The sequence below is a fragment of the Pteropus vampyrus genome, unplaced genomic scaffold (assembly GCF_000151845.1).
Source record: "Pteropus vampyrus isolate Shadow unplaced genomic scaffold, Pvam_2.0 Scaffold31, whole genome shotgun sequence".
Classification (NCBI taxonomy): domain Eukaryota; kingdom Metazoa; phylum Chordata; class Mammalia; order Chiroptera; family Pteropodidae; genus Pteropus; species Pteropus vampyrus.
The window spans coordinates 10,296,623-10,318,559 of NW_011888812.1; the positions used below are offsets into that span (position 1 = coordinate 10,296,623).

Genomic DNA, 21,937 nt, shown 5'->3' on the forward strand with positions numbered 1-21,937 from the left:
TGAGGACTGAAGGAGCTCTTTGTTATCCCCCAGTGTAAATAAGAGACAGCTTTCAGTAGAATCAGTTCCATTTAAGTGCTTTCTAGAAGACCCACACAATATTGTGGTTATATTTCATAGCTTAATCACATGACTAAAGCCTAGCTGCAAGAGAAGCCTGAGAAATACGATCTTTCTGCCAGTAGTCATGAGCCCAGGTAAAAGTTGGAGTATATTTGTAAGGAGGAAGAGGTTGCTGGAGTTGACAACTAACATTCTTTGCAACAGCATTATATAAATTTATGGATGTTTGTTACAAACTGCTCTCCCCTTCCCTCCTAACACACACAAACCCCCCTTACATTTATATATGCATTGCCTATTTCATTTTGTTTCCTGGTTAAATTAGTCTACTTCAGTGATCTTGTGCCCAGGAATTCTTTACTGGAGTCAATGCATGGTGATTGACCAACTTTAAGAGAGTGACCTTTATGTTAAAGAAAATTAACTTTATTATACTTATTATCACTTATATCACTTATTATACTTATTACTTATATCATATATCACTTTTATTGTAGGACAAAAAAATTATTTAAAATTGTTCCTGGATTATGATTGGCCCCAGAGACTTGAATGTACTCTCAATAGGATAAAAGAAGCCTGGATAATATCATTTGACTGTTTCATTTTAAAAATTATGTCCATTCAGGGAGTATGAAAAAATATTTGAAATAATTTCATTGTTGCCATGATTTATTTTGCTTGCTTTGTTTAAAGAAAAACATTGGCAATGAGATTATAGACAGAAATATGGAAAATTTGAGGGCTTCATTTGAGCAAGTCCAAGAACTTTCCATCACTGATTAAGAGGGAAAAGAATGAGGAAAGACTTCAGTTTCTTTATCTGTAAAATGAAAGGAGTTGAATGATATGATCTTACAGTGCTGCTCCTTGAGCTTTTGTAATTCAGGAGCCCTGGTGAGAATAGTAATGAAGTGACTGGCTACTGGTTTCAAGTACAACCAAGAGAGGCCAGTGGGACAGTCTGTGGGAGCATGTCAGTGAATTCAAGTCCTGTTGAAGAGGAATAGTGTGTTCAATGGAAATTGAGAAGGACAAGGAATTTTCAGTTCAGGGGATTTGATAGGTCCCCATTGTGAAAGAAAACTGACCAGGTATTCATGGGAAGAGAAATGTGGGTTCTGGGTTTTGAGTTTTTTTGTTTTTTAACATATAGGCCATGAACTCTCAGGGAAGCTATAGATGAACCTAGGAGGTTCGTGAATGCTCTAAAATTATACACAACATATGAAATTATATCCACTTTTCTGTGAGAAAGCATCTGTAGCTTTAATTAGATTCTTATCATGACCTAACTAAAAGGCCTCTCACCCTTAAAAATGAATGGTAGAGACTCCAAATGATCAAAATGGATAAAGAGTGACACTTTAGTGGTCCTTCAGTGGGTCATGGTCATTGTGGTGTTTTCAGAGTAAGCTAGGTTTCAATCACAAAAGACACAAAAGTAAGGGGTGAGAACAATGTGTAGAATGGAGAGGAAGCTTAATAGGGAGCTTATTAACTTCCCAAGGTCACACAGCTAATAATGCCAAGCCAGGATTCAAAACCGACAGTTTTATTATTAGCTGTGTGACCTTGGGCAAGTTAGTAAGCTCCCTAAGCCTCAATTTCCTCAGCTGTAAAATGGAAATAATAAGTACCGCAAATGGTAGTCTTGAAGATTAAATGAGATAATGCAGATTGAGCACTCAGTACAGTGCTTGGCACGTAGTAGGTATTAGGTAAATACCTCTCTCCTCACAAGGTTTTAAATTTTCTATATTTAAGGCCTTTATTTTTTATTTCACTTTTGAAAAACTGGTCCTCATTAAGTCCACCTTCAGAAAACTACTCAGTGATGCTCACACTCAAGATCATATCTTATTAAGTGGTTAGTTTAGAGGTTCTTTCCTATTCAAATTTGTAAGCTGAGTGTATAATAATCACACGTGGGACTTGTTGCCTGGCAGCACGTGTCCCTGAGTGGTAGTACATGGCTTGCATTGTAATGTCATCAGTGCAGAGGCCAGCTGGCTGGACATGTACTGCCACATGAGCTTGGAACTCCGTTCCTCAACAAAACAGCAGCTAGCATTAGGGTTAACAGAAAATGACAAACCAGGCATAGATGAGGGAGGCGCCAGCAGAGCAGCGGGATGTCCTTTGATTTGCTTCTGTTATTTGCATGTCTTTCTTGTGATGTCTGTGAAATGTTCAGAATGACAAAGTTTTTAAAAGACCTGCTGACTCCGCCTGAAAAATGTGAAAAACCTCCCGTTTAGAGACCTATTATGTCCAGCTAGCCTGCATTTTCTATATCTTTTTTCTTCATTTTTTATTAATGCAAACATTTGCATGAAGACAGAACCTTTGTTTCTTAAAGAGTTCATCTGCTCCTGCTGCTTACTGGCCCTGCCATGCAAGAACACAACAGAACCTTTGTTACACTTTCAGCAAAGCTGTTTATGAACGGTGGCTTACTGAGGACTGCTTCCTGTGCTGTGTGCTTCCATTTTGTCTAAAATGAAAAAAAGAAAATAGTTCTTAGAAGTGAAAAGAATTTGGACTTTCTTTTATTCAAGTCCTGAATGTTGAAATGATAAGTAGCCCCCAAATTTGTGAGGAACTGGTAATTGCATTGAGTGTATTTTTTACTTTACCTTGAACATAATGAGGCTCTTAGTAATAATGGAAGGGACAAGTGCTTTCTCATTGGAATAGAGAGAAGGAACGGTAAAAAGGCAACAGAGAGAGAAGTTGAGAACAGGACAAAAGTGGCTTCCTGTAAGAACGCTAATATTGTAACAGAATGTATTTTGGTACTTAGTGTTTCCCACCTGGGAGGCACAGTCCTAAAATGGTTGAGTTGAATAAAGAATAGCATTGCTGTGTATAAATAGTAATTCAGTTTATGTATTCATTTAGTAAATATTTGAATGACTGCTATGTGGGAGACACTGAACGGTCCTGAGTGTTAAAGGGAGTAAAAGACAAACAAGTCAATGTACCTATCTGTCTTTAAGGAGTAGGACAGAAATAACAGAAATAACTCTATATATAACAGAAATAACTCTATATAACAGAAATAACTCTATCTTAAGGTAGAAATGTAACAGAAATAACACTATATCAAGATAGAAAATACCATTGGAAATATTCAAATAGGTGTTTAGGGAGTCCAGGAAAAGGAAGATTGCTTCTGGCTGGGAGAGAATTAGGGAACGCTTCATGAAGAAGATGGCATTTAATTTGAGCATGGCAGGAAAGGTGGGCTTGGGCATTGCAATATTCCTAAGAGTGATGGCCCCAAAATTATGTTGTTCTGGTAAAAGTAGAGTACAGAGATATTTTTGCAGGGTACTTTGGTGTTTTACCCCATTAATTTAGATGGTACGTTCAGTGTTGGCATGAGTTTTCTATATAAACTAAACTAGGGCCTCTCTGTCAAGCCTATGCTGTTCTAATCATTCACCCCATATGACTTTTGTGCCCTTTGGCCTAGGCTTTTGGGGCATCTATAAATATCTACACTAGCATTCTTTACTTTCATAACAAAAATAGAAACTCAAAGGGATTATTGAGCATTATTACAGCCATATCCTATAAGTAGGGTGTAGACATAGTTCGAGTGGGGATTTGACACATGAAAACTCTCAATTGAAAAAGAATCCCCACCTTCATACAGAGCCCAGGAGGGGATCAGGAATTCAAAGCCCATGAATTTTCAGCAGCCTTAAGTTAGGTCTCTTCTGTATCTTTCTGCCATTTGATTAAATGAGATCCTGTTACTGTTACGTGAGTTGCTATGTCAACTAAGTTTTATGAAAGTTTGAATATAAAATGCCGAGTAATTGATGTTATTGCATTAGTACTTTGTTTCAGTAATATCACTAATCCATATATTCATAGTTAAATTGCATGTTATCAGATATAATTGCTGATAATCTATAAATGCATGATTTTCCCCAACTGCTACAACTGTTGATGATTATATAACACAATTTTTACCCTGTAACTTCCCTCCCTGACATGACATAATGAGTAGTACATGATTTATTCCATGTTTGTCAATTTATAGTTTTTTTTTTTTTAACTTGTGCTGCTTTGGGAAAAATAGTTTTGTGAATGTTTATGGAGTCAACTTGATAACTATACTGCTCTACAAGTAACTATTTTTGCAAAGCTAACGTCATGACAATTATTACTTGGGTTCTTCACGTGTCCCATAGATTGTAACTGTGGGAAACTTAAGTGCTACTTTAGATTTCTCTGACATTCAGGCCATACAGTTTGTTATGGTCAGCTAGCTGAGTGCTTTAAGTTTGGAGCTCTGTGAAAGCCTCCTTAAAAAATACAAGACTCCAACCTACTAATTCTGTATTATGAGATTTAGGCTCGAAATACTGGAGCAGTAGAATTTAAGCACTTAGCCTTAATTGACATCCCCAAAATATCAAAAATCACTAGTTTTAGGAAGGAGAAGGGAAGAGAGAAGGGTTAATAGTTGTCTAGAGACTGAATGTCAAAACACTCAGCTTTGTACAGCTGTTAACTTGTACAGTACCCTTATTGGTTGGGGGAAGTAAATTTTAACTTTTCATTCCCTACTGTACATAAAGATCTTTAGTCACCTCTAGTTTTCTGGTTGTCACAGGTGATGTTAACACATGTGTAATGCTTTGTTTGTCCTTGGCTTTTCTTTTAGTATTTAAGTTTGACTAACTGGAGAGCAACATTTTGGTGGTTTGGAAGCCCAAGCAATTTATTAGTTTTGTCTGTTTTATAATTAACTATTAATGTAAAAGGTCTTTCCTTAATTTTTAAATTTGTTCTTAGAAAATTCCATCTGATACATGTCACGTTGTATAGCACTTTAAGAGCTTCAATATAGTGCTGTGTAGACTGAAAGCCTGCATTCAAATCCTGTCTCTGTTGCTGACCAGCCCTTTAGATGAATTACACATTGGAGTCCTTTATTTATCTATAAAATGGAGATAAAATAAAAGTACCCATCTCATAGGATTGTTGTGAGGATTAAATAAATGAATACCAATAAAATGCTTAGAATGCTATTGTCAGTGGGAACTGGGATTGGTTTTTAGCTTTTTCTGTATTGTTTGACTCTTTAAAAATAATTACATGTTTAATTAGAGATAAACTTTTTTTAAAATTTAAAATTCAACTGTCTGATTTACCAATTTAAGCTGCTTTTCTATATTAACAATGGAGAACTGAAATTTCTAGATAATACAGTGTTAAATGGCATACATTGTAGGTTTTTAGATCTTTCTTGTTTTTGAGAGGTAGTGAGTTGTAGTGGGAGGGCACGGGCTTTGAATCAAATCTAAGTTTGAATCCCAGCCCAGCCACTGATCAGATTTCTTAACCTCTCTGAGCTTCAAAAAACATCTATTACCTACCTCATTGGGTTATATAAGGATTACATGTGCTAGTTTTTCTCATTTCCCCATCTCCTTGGTCAAAGGAAATTGGTCTAGTGTGGTCTAAGATCAAAGATAGTTGTATATGGGAGATAAAATATTTCACCAGAACATACTGTATCTCTAGATCAGGACATACCAGTAAAGGTAGAGTGTGTAAATAATTAATTTTAGAGGTCTATTAACTTTTTAAACCATTGAGCTATCTATTTGTACTTCACAAGATCAAATATTATATTGTATTAGTGATTTAGAAATGATATTGAACTTGAAGCTTCTTAACAGTTTACATGACAGGTTGTTGATTAACAGCATTACTTTTCTTACCTCAGAGGAGGGTCTTAATTTAATTCAACATTTATTTGTGCCAACTGGCATCTGAATCTCAGAGACATCAAAAACCAAACTGTGTCTCAGAAGGACTCTGGCAAAGGAGAAAAAAGTCAGATTTAAAGTTGAATACATGTATATACTCTGCTTTTCTCTTACACTGCTATTACTCTGGTATATATCAATATCACATCATGTGAATTTTTTTCAGTAAGACTTGTTTATTCTAGAATAGGGACTGTGTACTAAACAATAATAATAATAATAATAGTTTTCTAACTAATGTTGTAGGTGGAAATTCTAGGCCCCTCAAGCAAAAATTTCCAAATGGGACCCCTTCTCATTTAATTACAAAATAAACAGCTAATACTTTGATGGTATTTACGCTTTGGAAGGGAATAAAAAGAAATAGTTTTGGACTTTCCCCATATAAACTAGAGCCTCCTGAGTAGCAGTTAATAAGTGAATGCTTCCCACAAGTTTAAAGGCTATAGCTAAAATGGATATATGATTGTGTACTGTTATTATCTGTGTAGGATTTTATATAGCCCAGGAAATTTTGGAGATAATGTATAAATATCCTTGGTTGGATGAACAGAACTTTAAATAAGTGAGTAAGGGGCTATAGTAGGTTGGTCTCGGTGTTCATTAGTGTTAAAACTCTATTGTCTTGTGAGTTTTATAATGTCTGAGAGGGTACATAGTATCAATTATAATAACAACAATAATAAAAATAGCTAATATTTATTGCACACTTACTATGTGCCAAGTAGTATGCTAAGATTATTACATGATTTTTTTTTTAATCAGTACAACTGTAGGTGGTAGGAACGATGCCCCAGTTTTATAGAAAAAGGCAGAGAGATTAGGTGACTTGCTTAAAGTCTCACAGTTACTATTTCCAGAGCTAGAAATCAAATCCAAGTCAGCTTGATTGCAGCACTTACATTTTTAGCCATTGCAATAAATCACTACATCATTTTAACCTGTAGAATCAGTATGTAGCAATAATAATACAATCATTAATATGTTACCTTCTATACATATGTAATGTTTTCCTAAGAAGTTGTTTATTATTAGGCATATCATTCTTAGTATCATACCCATTTTATAGCAGGAATGTCTATGATATGAGATTAAGTGATCAGTAAGAGATGATTCAACAGAACCAAGAAGTTTCTGATCTACAGTTGCCTTCACTTGAGAAGATCATGTAAAGATCATACAGTGTTTACTAATATTTCACTTAGATTTTTCAGTGACTCATGTTTAAGTTATAAGTGCTTATCTCAGACAGTGATGCTGTCGAGCAAGACATGGATGCTTGGGTTTTAGTATGAATTTCAGAACAACAGAGTCTCACTGGGATGTGTTACAAAACATACTTAATCCTGGTCTAGTGGAAGTTGAAGCAAAGCAGAAGAGAAAAACCAATCTGAAATGTTTTTCCTTTTTTAAGAGGGCAGCTAAGGTGCCCAGATATCTTTGCCCTCCAGGGGTGCAGGTGTGCAGTTTTTATTCTTTAATCATTCACATAAATTAAAGCCTATTCCTTTGCATTTAAAAAATAATATAAAACGAAACTCTCCATGTTTTATTGCCAGGCAAGAGCTTTGAACTTCTGTCCCATTGAAGTTTGATAAACTGCAAGGATTTTCCAGGGTTGGGTGGTGCACTTAACCACAGAGGGAACATTGGACTGATAAGAGCTGCAGGTGAAGGAAGCCGCCAGAGAGCTGCAATTAGAGCTCTTCGTGCTGGCTTGTGTGAAATTCTCCGCAGGGAGGAAACTTTTTCTGCTTCTGCTGGATCTTCTTAGCTTCTTCCCTTCTCTCACAGATGAAAAGAGCACCGGGCTTTCTGTTTCCACTTTGCGAACTAGGGATGAGTAGGGTGAATACTTTGTGGTGGAGTGGTTCTTTGTAAAAAACTTCAAAATTTGAGGACAAGTTCTAACTTCATACAAATGCTGATTGGCATGCATACCTATGCAGGTGGGGAGAGAACCCTCCCCCCCGAAACTATGAATTCACATAGACACAAATGGACCACATCTCTCAGGTGGTTTTGCTATCAACATACACACTTGCCTTTGTGCTGTGTGTAAAATAAAGGTCATATTTACTTCCAAAACTGATTATGAAGTGTCCCTGATGAGGCAATATGGTACAGTATTAAGAGCATGGATTCTTGGTATGAGACAAACTTTGGTTTGAATCTTGGCTTCTGTTTTACCAGATGTGTGATCTTGAGCAAGTTTCTTTAAATTTATAAATCTCAGTTGTAAAATGGAAGTAATCAAAATACCTACCATAGGATTATTGTGAAGACAAATAAAATAATGCATGTGAAACAGCACAGTATCTGGCACATTGTTGTTCAATAAGTTGCACAGGTGGTCGAAATTGGTAGCTGTTATTATCATTATTATATGTAATATTAAACTCTAAACATCTGATTGGTAGATGAATATTAAATAGATATAATCCTTTGTCTTTCTTTTCTCCCTTCCCCCCCTTTTTTAGTCTGTTTTCAAGAAAATTCCTCTTTTCTTTCTAGGAGGACAAAAGTACCTTGATTTTAATTGCTCTGAAAACATTTCTCCCTTGAAGGGCCTGCATATTGACTTTTAGTACTTGGAGCTAGGGAGGAGAAGTAGCAGGATTTGTTTCTAAGTATGATAGAGCTCTTTCATTCCTACCATTAAAAAAAATCTTGTATTAGCCTTAAGTAGATCTAAGTCATAAAAGCCAATGTAGCCCAAGGAAGAAATCTTTTTTTTTTCTTTCGTAAGATCAGGATAAGTGGATGGAAGAAGGGAAGGAGAATGCAGAGGTGAAATTGTAGCTGATATTAATTTAGTTTGGCTGTTTCTCCTCCCAATTTAATATATACTTAATTGTAAAACAATCAGTACCAAAAATTGGCAGATATTATCTCACAGCTTCACTCAGTTTGGCCATTTCTTAGAGAAATAGTTTTCCAGTTGGAAGAACTGTTGATGAAATACTGATTTTGTCTTCACACCTTTTGGGGGCTGGGAGGCTGGGGAACGTTTGCAGTGATTGATTGATGGTTGTTAGCTTTGGGAAGCACTCAATAGAATACGTAATGGAATGTAAACCTCGTTCATCTGGACTTTAGGCTGGTGCAAATGTGGTGGAACCTTAGGTCACCATAGTCAAATGAAGACTCTCTTGAGTAAGGCTTGGGTAGATAAACTTATTTGTTTTATAAGTTTTACTGGACCACCAGGACTTCAGGAATAGTTTTTGGAAACACTCATTTTTATTAATTTTAGGTCGTTTTTATTAATTGAAGGTAATTTCTCCATATTTTCTTGAGGAATAAAACTGTGAAAGAGACAAATGTACATCTTGGCAATAACTTCATGGAATTGCTTTTTGTCAAGATATTCATCATTTTAGGGTTTTTTTTTCTCACTCTCCAAAAGAAAGTTGTGGTTTTTTTGTTCTTTTTAAAATTGTTTTCGAATGGTAAAGAGAAACACTAAATTGGATGTTTCTATGTGAAATGTGCCAAGATACATTGTCATACCTAAAGATAAAATTCAGGCAGAAGGAACAAGCATTTGTTGAGTGCTGGCTATGGCGTATGTTGTTTACTTCAGTAACCCTTTGAGGTAGGCTTTTAAGAAAATATATTATCAAGCAAGATAGGCACTGTGGTGTTTTACATGCATTACCTTACTTAATTCTTATAACCCTATGATGTAGGTACATATAATATTATGATTCCAAACAGTGAATATATTATTATCCACATTTTATAATAAGGCAATAGGCTTGGAGAGTAATTTGCTCAAGGTCACACAGCCAGGAATTGGTAGGGCTGAAAATGGAACTCAGGTCTCTCTGAATTCCAAAATTCAAGTTCTTAACCAGTGATTCTTAAATTTTAGGATGCAGAAGCACCACCATGGGTACTTTTATTTTTATTTTTTTTAGGCAAGGCAACTCTTGGTTGACCTCACAGATTGTAAGGACGTTGTCAGCTTACAATTTTTATTTTTTACACCTACAGCACCTGGTCTTCCTAGGTGGTCTCCCATCCAAGTACTAACCAAGCCTGACCATGCTTAGCTTCCAAGATCAGATGAGATTGGGTTTGTTCAGGATAGCATGGCTATAGACACCATGGATACTTTTAAAGATTACTGGCCTCCAGTTAGAAATTTGTCATTAAGTCTGGGATGGTGCCAGATTATAAATTTTCATTTAACAAGAAAGATATCTTAGGTGATTCAGATCAACAAATTGATTGACCATATTTTGAGAAAGAGTTAAATTATGTTTCTTTCCATACTTGATAAAGAAGAAAAGAGGTACAAATTAAATAACTATCCAAGATTAAGTTACCAAAGACAGAGCTATGATTCAAACTCAGTTCTACCTAATTCTGCTACTCACATTCTTTCTTATAAACCCATAATTAATTCACACATTTACCAGTCACAACAAATGCAGAAAACATAATTTCTGATAATCAAGCTACACAGATTTCATAGTCTTATTATTTTCCAAGGTTAATAACTTATAACACCAATACTGAAATTTTCATGGTCCTTAAACTTTTCAGTGATTTTTTTTTAAATTAAAGAGTTGAGTTTTCTTTGCAGTCAGATCATTTATGCTTTACAAATGGAATCACTCTTCCCTGGGATAAGTTTCTTCATGCAGAAGTGGAAGAGGGTGGAAGAAAAGAACTTCAGGCATATTTGCTTAACGGTGCTCATCTTCAGCTCACCCTTATCACTGAAATGAAGAGTGAAGGGTCCATGTTAATACTGACAGCCAATCAGATGGCAGTAGGTCACATTGTACATCATCTTCCATTGTGCCCTTTGGAAATATAGCTCCGTTAGGGCTAGCAAGTTTGGTTGGCCTGTTCCAGTCCACTTCCGAGGGTAGAGCCAACACCTTGATTGACTTTCATGGCTTCCTACTAGGGTTGGGAGGACTTTTATTTATTTATTTTTTTTTTTGTCTATCTCTCACTTTTTTTTTTCTCTCTCTCTCTTTTTTTCCCTTTTTTGCAGCTCAGCGACACGTCCTTACGTACATGGAGGATGCAGTGTGCCAGCTGCTAGAGAATAAGGAAGATATTAGCCAATATGGCATTGCCAGGTTCTTCACTGAATAGTAAGTATATAAATGTTTTGCCAATAGGGTGAACCCAGAGGAGACAGTTGGGATCAGGCAAGGTACATGAAGAATGGAGCAGAACAATGCTAACTGTGTAGTGGCAGTGAATGCTTAGTTTTGGTAGTTTGGTCCAGAGCTGCCTAAGCATGTTTTGGAACATGCCTTTGGAGCAGCTAGTTTTGTCCAGTAATAAGTCTCATGAATGGTCATGATTACAGAAGCTCAACAACTACTTGTTTGATCTATGAGATCTGTTTCTGTAGGTCCCTCTTATAATTTTTAACTTTCTATATTATTCAAAATATTCACTCTGATTTCCTTTAATCAGTGTACCTTTAGCTTGTGTTTTTCACGGCCAGCTCTTTTTCATTTAAATGTTTAGGATGATATTTCTCTGTAGTTTTCATTCTGCAGCATCTGGTATCAACCATTTGTGATTTAAAAGTATTTCTAGAGGCAGGACATGTTCATAGGATATATCTTTCAAGGGTTATACTTCTTTGTAAAGCGTACTTGGGGTGTGTAAAAGTCAAAATGGTTACTACTTTTTTAACATCATGGAACTGTTTTTAGGCTGAATCAGATAATCACTTTAAAACACCTCGGCCTTCGTGAAAGGATTCGCTAAAGAAATGCAGAGCATTATTTTTATTACTGACATGCCATTACATATTTATACAATCATTTGGATTCTCTTTCCTTTTGTTCTAGTTTATTAGGAGCATAATAAGAATGGATGAGTAGCCTCTTACAGGCTTCTGTTGAAGGTAAATCATGAACTCAAGTCCATCCTCCTTGAAAACAGATTTTGTTTCTTTCTATTCTCCAGAGGTTCCTCGGAGATCAGACAGCTATTCTAATGGCCTAAACTTGAGTTTCTCTTAGTGGAATTCTCGACTCTCCTTAACTCTTTTGCTGAGCAATAGGGCTTGCACATAAAATCTAGATTTCTATGAATTAAAATTTCAAGTTTCTGGGAAAAACAGAGAAGGAGAGCTTGTCCCTTCTTCCAGTGTTCTAAAAGAGGATGAAGTAGAGAAAAGAATCCTACTTGTTCTCCTGGTGTGGGCTGAAGCAAATAAGGTGGGCAGGGAATAAAGACAAATTGAATAGCCTTGTTTGCTTTTACAGAACTGACAAGCCTAGGGGTTAAGTTTCTAGGCCATCTAATCTGTACTAACACTCTTGAGTCTTCTTGCCAAGTGAAATATGATTCTTCGGGGGCAATGCTTCTTCCTGGCTCTTTTCGTTTTACTTCCTACCTCCCTACACCCATCTCCTTTATAAGTCTTTTCTCTATTCCATTGGCTCCTTGAGGGTAGGATTCATTACTTTTTCATCTTTGTATTCCCAGTGCCTGGCACAGTGCTTAGTATATAATAGATGTTAGGTAAATGTTTGTCAAATCTACAGTTGTATCTATATTTTAAATTATTGCAATACTATACTCTTATGCTCAACCTTGTTGATAATAAAGAATATCTCTTGTTCTCTTTTTTGTTGACTTTTTTTGATAAAGCTTTATATTCTGCCATTTAAGAAGCTGTCTGCCATGTGTGTAGCACTCAAAAATGAACCCCACTGGTCTGTGTAACTGATATTGAACTCTAGAGAGTCAGTGGTAAGGCTCATAACTGTTTCAGAATGCCTTTGACCAGAACTTTTATCTACCAGTACACTGATGAAAAAAAACTTAAAATTTTCCACAGCCTTGATAGAAATCTAGTTGCCAAGTGATCTGTTTCTTGTTCTCAGGAAACTAAAAAATATGCCATATATGTGAATGGCACATAACTAACCCTTCTATTACTCTAAGATACCATGTTGGCCTGAGGCAAGTTATTTTGAGAAGTGAACTAGCATTGAGGCTCTAAAACCCTTAAAAAAAAAAAAAAGACTTGAAAGATGTGCATGTATGATGGAATGGGAAGTAGTATTTTGTAGACAAGACCTGAATAGCAGGAGCCACTGATTTTACTTTGATTGTGAATTTTATTTCTCTAGTGAAAAGCCTTCTTTCTCAGGCCTCCATTTTGTACTGATTCATAGAAACAATGAAGTAAAAAGAGTACTGCCCCAAGAAGAAGAGATTCTTATTCTTGTAAGTCCTCCCTCTGTAATCTTGAGTAAATTTCTGGGCTTCAATTACCTTATCTATAAAATGGGTATAATAAAGTCTTACATGATGATAAAAATGTAATTATATTTTATAATAAACTTTTAAAAATTAAACTCATACTGTCTCAGCCACTATAATTCTTTGACATAGGTACTATAATTATCTCTATTTTGTAGATGAGGAAACTGAGATTCAGGAAGGTTAAAATAGCTTCTTTAAGTTCTTGGGCTAATAGGTGGCAGAGTTAGGAATCAGGCCTTGTCTGTAGTATTACAAAAGCGGTGCTCTCTGCTGTCTCCAAGTCACTATACTGCCTAATGTTGCTGCAGGCCTAACCAGATAATACTTTGAGGTCTTTTCTAGCTATACTTTTTACATTCTTTGAATTTTCTCTTATGAACTGAACTTCACAAAGTTTATCACATAGCCTTATCTGGTGACTTCGATTCATTGCCATTTAAATGTTTAGTACTGACCTTTGGGGAGATACAGTTGGAGCTGGTTCTAAACAATAGGAAGCATTTTTTTAAAAAAAATACATTAACTCTGCACTTCCATCTCTGTTTCAATTTCACAACTTTTGATTCTCATACATGTAAGAATGGATTTACCTTTAAACGATGGTAAAAGTACTCTTTGAAATTGTTTTTGGAAGGCTTTTCTGCTGATTTTCTCCTCTGGGTCTGCTTGGCTTCTCACCTGTGCTGTCACTCCTTGGTTGTTGGTGTTTTCTAACAAATCCATGATTGTTCCAGCAAATGTGGATAAGCTGTAAAACATGAGTAGCTGAACTGTACTGTGCATATATGTCTGCAAAACTGTGAGCTCTTTAGATCGTATTCCTCCGGACACTGTCGAAAGAAGGATTCTAAATCCCTGAGGACTTTCTTTTATGTCGTATGCAACCTCTACCTCTGAATGTTGTCTTTCAACCAGTGGAAGGTAAAAGGAATTAATATGTTGAGGTGCCACTCTAAGAATAGACCAAGTGTCAGCACTGGGTCAGGACCTCTGAAGAAGTCCATCCAAGAAAATGAGGCTACAGTAGCTGTAACTTAGAAACCACAGCAGAGTGTGACCAGGTTTTGTGGTGAAGATAAAATGAGAAATATAGTTTTTTTAAGACATTGGAAAATAATAACAAGAGAAAAACAGACTGAAATCTGAGAATTCCTATCAGAATTGGGAACCATTCTTTATAGGCTAAATTGATGGTTATAACACTGTGGCATCAGGGAGCTTGACCTTCACATACTAATATAGAAAAGAATCATACTCTGTGGTCTTGGTTGGTGGGCCCAGGAGAGCCCTTTCTTATGATCAAGTGTCTTGCTTTTATTTCTGTTTTTGTTTTTTTAAATGATAATTTTAGCTTCCTAGGGAAGTTTTCTTGATGACTGTTTTGGTTACAAGTACACAAATTACCTTCGTCAGTGGAAGTTTATTTTAAGGATATGTGAGAATAAAAGACAGCATTTATTCAGGAATTATTTTTGAGCCCCTACTATGTGCCTCTGTGTACTAGGCAATAGGAATATAGTCATGAACAAAGCAAACAAAGAAATTACCCTGATAGACCTAAAGGTTTAGTGAGGGAGATGGTCAATAAGCAAGTAAACTGATGATGACAATAGCTAATAGTTAATAAATACTTGCTATATGCTAGGCACTGTTCTAAGCATATGACATGTATTATCTCATTTAAGTTCACAGTACTGTGAGGTGGGGTAGTAGTATTATTTTCATTTTACACATTAGGAAATTCAGGCACACAAAAGTAACATTCCCAAGGTTACACAGCTCATAACTATAATGAGATAAATAACAAGGAAATAAGGTAATATGATATCTAGGATGGCCAGGGAGACCTCCTGGAACAGAAGGCATTTGAAGCCTTATCCGATGGAATGATTGGTTCATCCCGTCAGAGATCTACTGAGTTATCTCAGCTTAGGTACTCACCTTCTCTTTGTCCACCTTTATTTCCTGTGCTTTCTGTATCCAAAAATTTGATTTTACTTGCTGCTACTCAGGATGGAATACCCTTTATAGGTGGTGGTCACAGAAAGCCACCTTACAGGCAATTGGTTTCCCTCATATACTGCTCATATATAAGTAAAAGTAATAAAATAGTCAGAAAAATTATTTGTTTCAAATATATAATATAAATATGGAGTAGAACTCTTTCAGTTTTTAGAAAAGTCTATTCTAATGCATATTAATCATTAGAATTTGGTTGGGAAGTTGTATCCCTTTTTTAATATATTCTTGTAAAAGGTACCAGCATCAAACTTCTTTTTTATGTTTTGATTAGAATAAATCCATGAAACGTGAACTTTATTAATTCACTCTTGGAGAAAAAGGGAGCTTCCAATAGTGTACATTCTTAAATCACTTGAAATGTAACTCTAATGGAAACAGTCCATAATTATAAAATATAATTATTCTTTTTTCGAACAGGTGCTATAAGCCCTATGAAAACATGACCTACTTCTCTCTTAAGTAATCTACAACAATCAGGGCGTAAACTTTCATTTCTAAATTTGGCAAATTTTTTAAGGATTATCTACCATCTAGCATTTAAGTAATGTTGTTTTGGGTTCTTCTTGTGCCTATAGTAACTGAGGAGTGGAGATTTGGAGCAACAAGAAACACGTCAGAATAAATCAGGACTTCACTGATTTCCAGGCTCATAGCTTTGAGTGAGAGATGGACTTGAGACTTTTCTGGGCCATTTCTGCTTCATGTTTCTCTACTTATTGTTGTCAAATTGAGCCAAAATGTGGTATGCTGAAGCAATGGTGACTAATCCTATTATAGGCTTCTTCAAAAGGGGTTCTGCTTCTCCCTGTCCCCCCACCCCATCTTTTTTCCATAGTTCCGTTCTTAGCTGGAGTTGACACATTGTAACAGAAAATTACCCATTTCTCATTGTCAGCATCTGGATTCTCATAGACTCAGATAATTGCCAGGAATAGATTTAGCCTTGAGCTAAATTAGCAATCCTATCCCCACTGTTAGTGGCCCAGGCACTTCTATTAAGCCATCATTTGTGAAATCTATAAAGCATTTTGGTTCTTTTCTTTATTACCAGTGGTATACGACAGCAAAAGGACTCCAAGGAAACCTAGTGGTGAGTTTAGTCACCCAAATCTATTTTGAAACTTAAAAATCCAGGTTCATTGAGGACATAAGAAGCTGCTTATTTGCTTAGAATCCATCTCTCTTCTTCAGGTCCCTTCATGTTTTGATTACAGGAAACCATCCAGCAGCACTTGACCTGGTAACTGAGGAAGCCATTTCACAGCCCACTGGTCCCCTGACTCATTTAGAAGTCAGAGTCAAAGGTTATAGAAGTAGTAATTGGGCCCAGATTCTCCCTGTCAAGAAAGACTTTACTTCTCCACCCCCTTCTTTCTACAAGTGAAGAGAAATTTAGCTGTTGTGAAACTGTTCAATAAGGAAATGTAGGAACTCCATCCTTGGCTGAAGTATTCTCAAGACCCAGTGATATTATTTCTGTTTTCATGGGCGCTGCTTTTACAGCTAGCTAATATAAAATGTAGGTCTAATTCTCCACACTAAAATATTTTCCCTTAGAGAAATTACTTGATTTATTTTAATCTATAAATAATATAAAGAATCTTTACTTGGTCCAATCCAAGTCCTGCTGTTCCTTCTCATACCACCACTCTGACAATTCCCTGAGTACTCCTCTGGCAATCAAGTAGACATATACAAACCCGAATTAACATATTAGTGCTATTAGTAGTGTAAAAAGCTCATCAGAAGTTAAGAAACTTCATCAACAGTAGAACAATGTAAATTCATCAGTGCTTTTAATTTCTTCCATGATTTGCTCAGAACGCTAGATCTGTGGCGCTGGCGGCACAGGCCTGGCACAAGAGCAGGAAAGAATGACACAATCTGGCACCTTTAACCAGAAGGTTTTAATGAACTGGGCTGGGGGTGGAGGGAATAGAGGGGAAGAAGGAGGGACAGTTAGGATTTTGGCAGCCACACAAAGGTTCTTCTTCCCTGAGAAAGTGAAATGAAAGTCAAATGAAGCTTCTCTCTGTTATTATGATTTGCTAAGATGTTTGTCTGTCTCTCAGCTTCCAGCCCCATGGCAGGTGCATCTTTACAGTCAATGACTTCCCCACAAAACAAATTGTTTCTCAGGATCCCTCAAGAGGGTCATGTTCAACTAATTTCCTGTCTAAGGCCATAACTGTGATTCCTTTCTTCAACTATCAGATGCAGTTCTGACCAGCACAGTGGAAATTATCTTATCAGAAAATGTCATGAGCATGTAAATTTATTTTAGGACATGTCGATCCAGGATTGCTGAGTTCTAGGGCTGTAACAGTGGGAGATACTGTTTCCAGGGCGGCCATACAAGCAGTCTTGAATTCATCCCTCTGTCATTAAATAACATTAACAACAAAGGTCTTTGCTAATGTTCTTATATTTTCCAAGTCAAGATCATTGCTAGGGATGATAATACGCATCTCATAGCGCTGCACAAATTAAATGAAATGACGTGCAAAATGTCTCGCTAGATATAATTCGTTTTCATTATGCTTTATTTCCTTTCAGCTCCAACTTTCTGGGATTTTTGCTTACCTACTTCATGGATCTCTTAGAAAGTGATTGTTTTCCTCTCCTTGAGGACTGTTTAGTCTCATTTTCTGTAATATCTTTTGCTTACCTGGCATTTTTAATACTTTTTTTTAGATTAAAAGCATTTGATGATTTCCTGCATGACTATTAGCTACTTAGTGTTAGCCACTTTACTCATTATTCAGTGCATTCAGAAAGTAGCCTAAGAAAGCTTTTCTGTCTTTTTTTTCCCCACCTATAAGCCATTTCCTCACTTCCTGTCTGAACCCTCTTTCTTCTGGTTGCCAACATTAAAAAAAATTCAAGGTGTAATGGGAGACCTGAGCCAGTTAAGTCTAGCTAACTTGTATTGTTCATACTCTTAGCTCTATTGGTACAGTGATGTGCTCAGGGTAATGAAAAGCAGACATTCTCTGCTGAGGTCATTGCTTCTCACACTGGCAGCCTGCTCCAGGAAGCTGTTTATCTGTGCTTGCCGAGCCAAGCTCCAGCCTCCAAATAGTTGGAATGTATTGAGAAACCACAGAGCCCAAAGAGAGAATGTTACACAGGCAGTTCCATGCAGAGAGAGTATATTTACACCACACAGGCTGTAGTTTACATGTGTGGGGATAATTGTTCATCTGCACACTCTCATACTTCACCTTCTATGCAATATATATGCCCTCTCAAGGGGGTTTAACCAAGAGAACTATATGACTATGTCCAAATTATAGAAAATTTTATGGAAAAACCACCTTTTTAATGTTGCATTTTTCTGAGCCAAATTTAATGTTTAGAATCCTAAACAATACAGGCCTGATCTCTAAAGCATCCCCAAACCCTGTTTCTTACATGGTTTTTCCAACTAAATATTTTTCTTCATCCCTTTACCACAAAATCAATTATCGTTACAGAGCTTCAGATGTGGCCTATATCAGTAAGAATATAAGATACAGTCACTTGTTTATAAGGGGATATAATCTGGTTTAGGAGATAATGCTTATTGATTAACAAACAATTAGAGAACAATTTAAGACCTTATATAATGGCATTAACTTGTGCTCTGAGAGTAAGGAGAAATATGGGTACTAGAGTAGTTAAATAAAGCATCAGTGGTCAAGAGTGGTTTGTCTTGACCTGTGTATGTGTGCCAACTTGACCAGGCAAATGTGTGCCCAGATAGCTGGTAAAACATTTCTGGGTGTGTCTGTGAGGGTGTTTTCAGAAGAGATTGTCATTCGAATTGGCGGATTAAGTAAAGAAGATTGCCCTCACCAGTGTGGATGGGCAGCATCAGGCTGTTGAGGGCCTGACTAGAATGAAAAGGTGGAGGACGAGTGAATTTGCTCTTTTTGCTTGACCTGGGACAGTCATTTTCTCCTGCCCTGAAACATCATCACTCCTGGTTCTTGGGCCTTGAATCTTAGACTAGAATTTATGCCATTAGCCACCCTCACTCCCATTCTTGGGCTTTTGGACTAGGACCAAGACTTAAACCATTGGCTCCCTTGGCTCTTAGGCCTTCAGATTTGGATTGAATTATGCCACAACTTTCTTGGTTCTCCAAATTGAAGATCATGAGATTTCTTGGTCTCTATAATCACATGAGCCAATTCCATGGTCACATAAGTTAAATCATATATATATATATATATATATATATATATATATATATATATATATATATATATATATATATATATATATATATATATATATATGCTGACTAATGCAACCTGGAAGGGTGAGTAGGATAATCAAAAAAGAAAAGTATTTTTATGTGACATGAAAACACTAACATAGTGGTTAAGAACACAGACTTTGGAGTCAGATCTGTGTTTGAGGACCTGATACTTATTAGTATATGATCTGGGGCAAGTCGCTTAGCCTCATCTATAAAATAGAGAGAGTTATATATAAAATGTAAATATATTTCTTAGAGTTTATATTTTTTATATTTTATACATATAAAATATAAAATTCTATGTTCCATGGTTGTTAGAAGGATTAAATGAGATAGTGAATGTCAAGTACTTAGCATTCTACCTAAGATATACTCAGTGTTGAATGCATGATAGCTGCTGCTACTGTTGTTTATTTGCTCAACAAATATTCACCGAGTTGCCTATGTGTTAATGTTCTAGACAACAGAGGATACAGCAGTAAACAAAACAGACTAGATATCCTATCCTTCACTGAGCTTCCATTCTGAAACTATATTTCATTTTTTTTCCTCTCGTAATAATTTTGGACTTACAGAAAAGTTGCAAAAATAATAGACAGTTTACATATCCCTTTCACCCAGTTTTCACTGATGTTATCATCTATAACCCTAATAGAAATACGAAAATCAGAAACTTGTTAGTTGAAAACTATTAACTATAAACCTTATTTGAATATCCACCTTTAATTTTGAAGGTCAGTTTTTTCTTGTATAAATTCTAGATTGGCTGTTATTTTCTTCTAGCACTTTGAATACACCATGCCATTATCTTCTAGTTTTCACTGTTTCTGGTGAGAAGTCAGCCATCAGTCTTGTTCTTACATCTTTGAAAATAATCTGTCCTTTATCTCTAGCTATTTTTGGATATTTCTTCTTGGTCTTTGGTTTTTGGTAGTTTTACTATAATGCCTACTTTGCTATTCTTTATATTTAAACTGTTTGGAGTACTTAGTGCTTCTTGAACCTGAAAATTGATACCTTTTATCAGTTTTGGAAAGTTTTCAATTTTTAGCTTTTCAGTTTTACTTCTGTTCTACTATTTTTACTCCTGGGATTCCAATTACATAAACTTTAGAACTTTTCATGATATCCTCTCTGTCTCTTATCACATTTTTTGCATTTTTCATCATTTTGTCTTTTATGCTTCATTCTGGATTTTTTTTATTTAACATTTTAAAAATTAAGTTTATTGGGGATTTTTGGAAATTTTAAACCTATTTTCCAGTTCAGTAATTCTCTTTTCATTTATGTCTAATTTGCTATTAAACCCATCTACTGAATTCCTAATTCCAATATTGTTTTGTTTTTGTTTTGTACCTTACTATGGTACTTTTAATCAGTCTGTTGTAAATATAGAAGAAGGAAAAGAAGAAATTGCACTCTGAGGAAACTATCAGAAAGTTTGAAGAAACCTTAGAATCTCTTTACTAGTGTTTCTTATTATTTCTCTTAGTCTTGCCCCCCACAGTGCTTCATTCTTTATTCTTTTTTATTCCCAGCAGCAAAGATTTTAATTAGCTTTATTTTCTATATAGGTTATTCCCATATTATATTGTGAAAACCTTAATTCAGTTTAAATGTGCTTTGTTTATTTTTTAGAGACTTTATTTTTTTAAAGTAGTTTTAGGTTCACAGCAAAATTGAGAGGAAGGTAAAGATTTCCCAGATTCCCCTTGACCCCCCAAACATGCACAGCCTCCTTCATTACCAACATCCCCTACCAGAGTGGTACATTTGTGACAACTGATGAACCTTCACTGACACATCATTATCACCTAAAGTCCATAGTTTACCTTAGGGTTCACTCTTGATGAACATTCTGTGGGTTTGGACAAATGTATAATGACATATACTCATCATTATAGTATCGTACAGAGTACTTTCACTGATCTAAAAATTCTCTATGCTCTGCCTGTTTATCCTTCCCCCAACCTCAGGCGACCACTTATGTTTTACTGTCTTCATAGTTTTGCGTTTTCCAGGATGTCGTATAGTTGGAATCATACAATATGTATAGCCTTTTCCAGTTATTATATTTTTAGTTCAAGAATTGCCATTCAGTTCTTTTTTAATCGTTTCTTTATTAGCTCTTATCTTTCATTTGCTTGAACATAGTAAAGTATAATTATTAAAAAGTCCACGATTAATTGTCTGAATTCCCTGTGGGTCAGTGTCTATTATCTATTCTCTCTCTTGGTTTTTTACTCCATCGTCTTATAGAATACTTCCGCCCTTTAGTTGTCTGTTTACAGCGTATTTGAAAAATTATAAAGATAATGTGAGGCTTAGAGTAATGTTATCTTTCTTCAGAGAGGATTTACATTTGCTTCTGGCAGATGGCCTGTGCAGTAGTGATCCTGGATTACCTCAATTCAATTAGGAGTCGAAATCATTTGAAGCTAGGCTTAAGTATCAGGGAGGGCTGATATGTTTCTAGTTGTAGCTTTACAGAGTGCCAATCAGAACCTTCAAGATTTAACAGAGTCCCTGACTTTAGCCTGGGTGGGTCCTG

At 35.9% G+C, this 21,937-nt stretch overlaps 1 protein-coding gene and 1 pseudogene across 2 annotated transcripts in view; one reads left to right on the forward strand and one right to left on the reverse strand.

Moving 5' to 3' along the window:
- Positions 1-21,937, forward strand: part of CUNH11orf49 (chromosome unknown C11orf49 homolog) — a 139,985-nt gene that overhangs the window by 17,212 nt on the left and 100,836 nt on the right. For both annotated transcript variants that reach the window (XM_011356937.1, XM_011356936.1), the window contains exon 2: positions 10,873-10,975. In XM_011356937.1, coding sequence (XP_011355239.1) covers positions 10,873-10,975 — 103 coding nt within the window. The remainder of the gene's footprint in view (positions 1-10,872; positions 10,976-21,937) is intronic.
- On the reverse strand, positions 9,849-9,967 carry LOC111737840 (annotated as a pseudogene).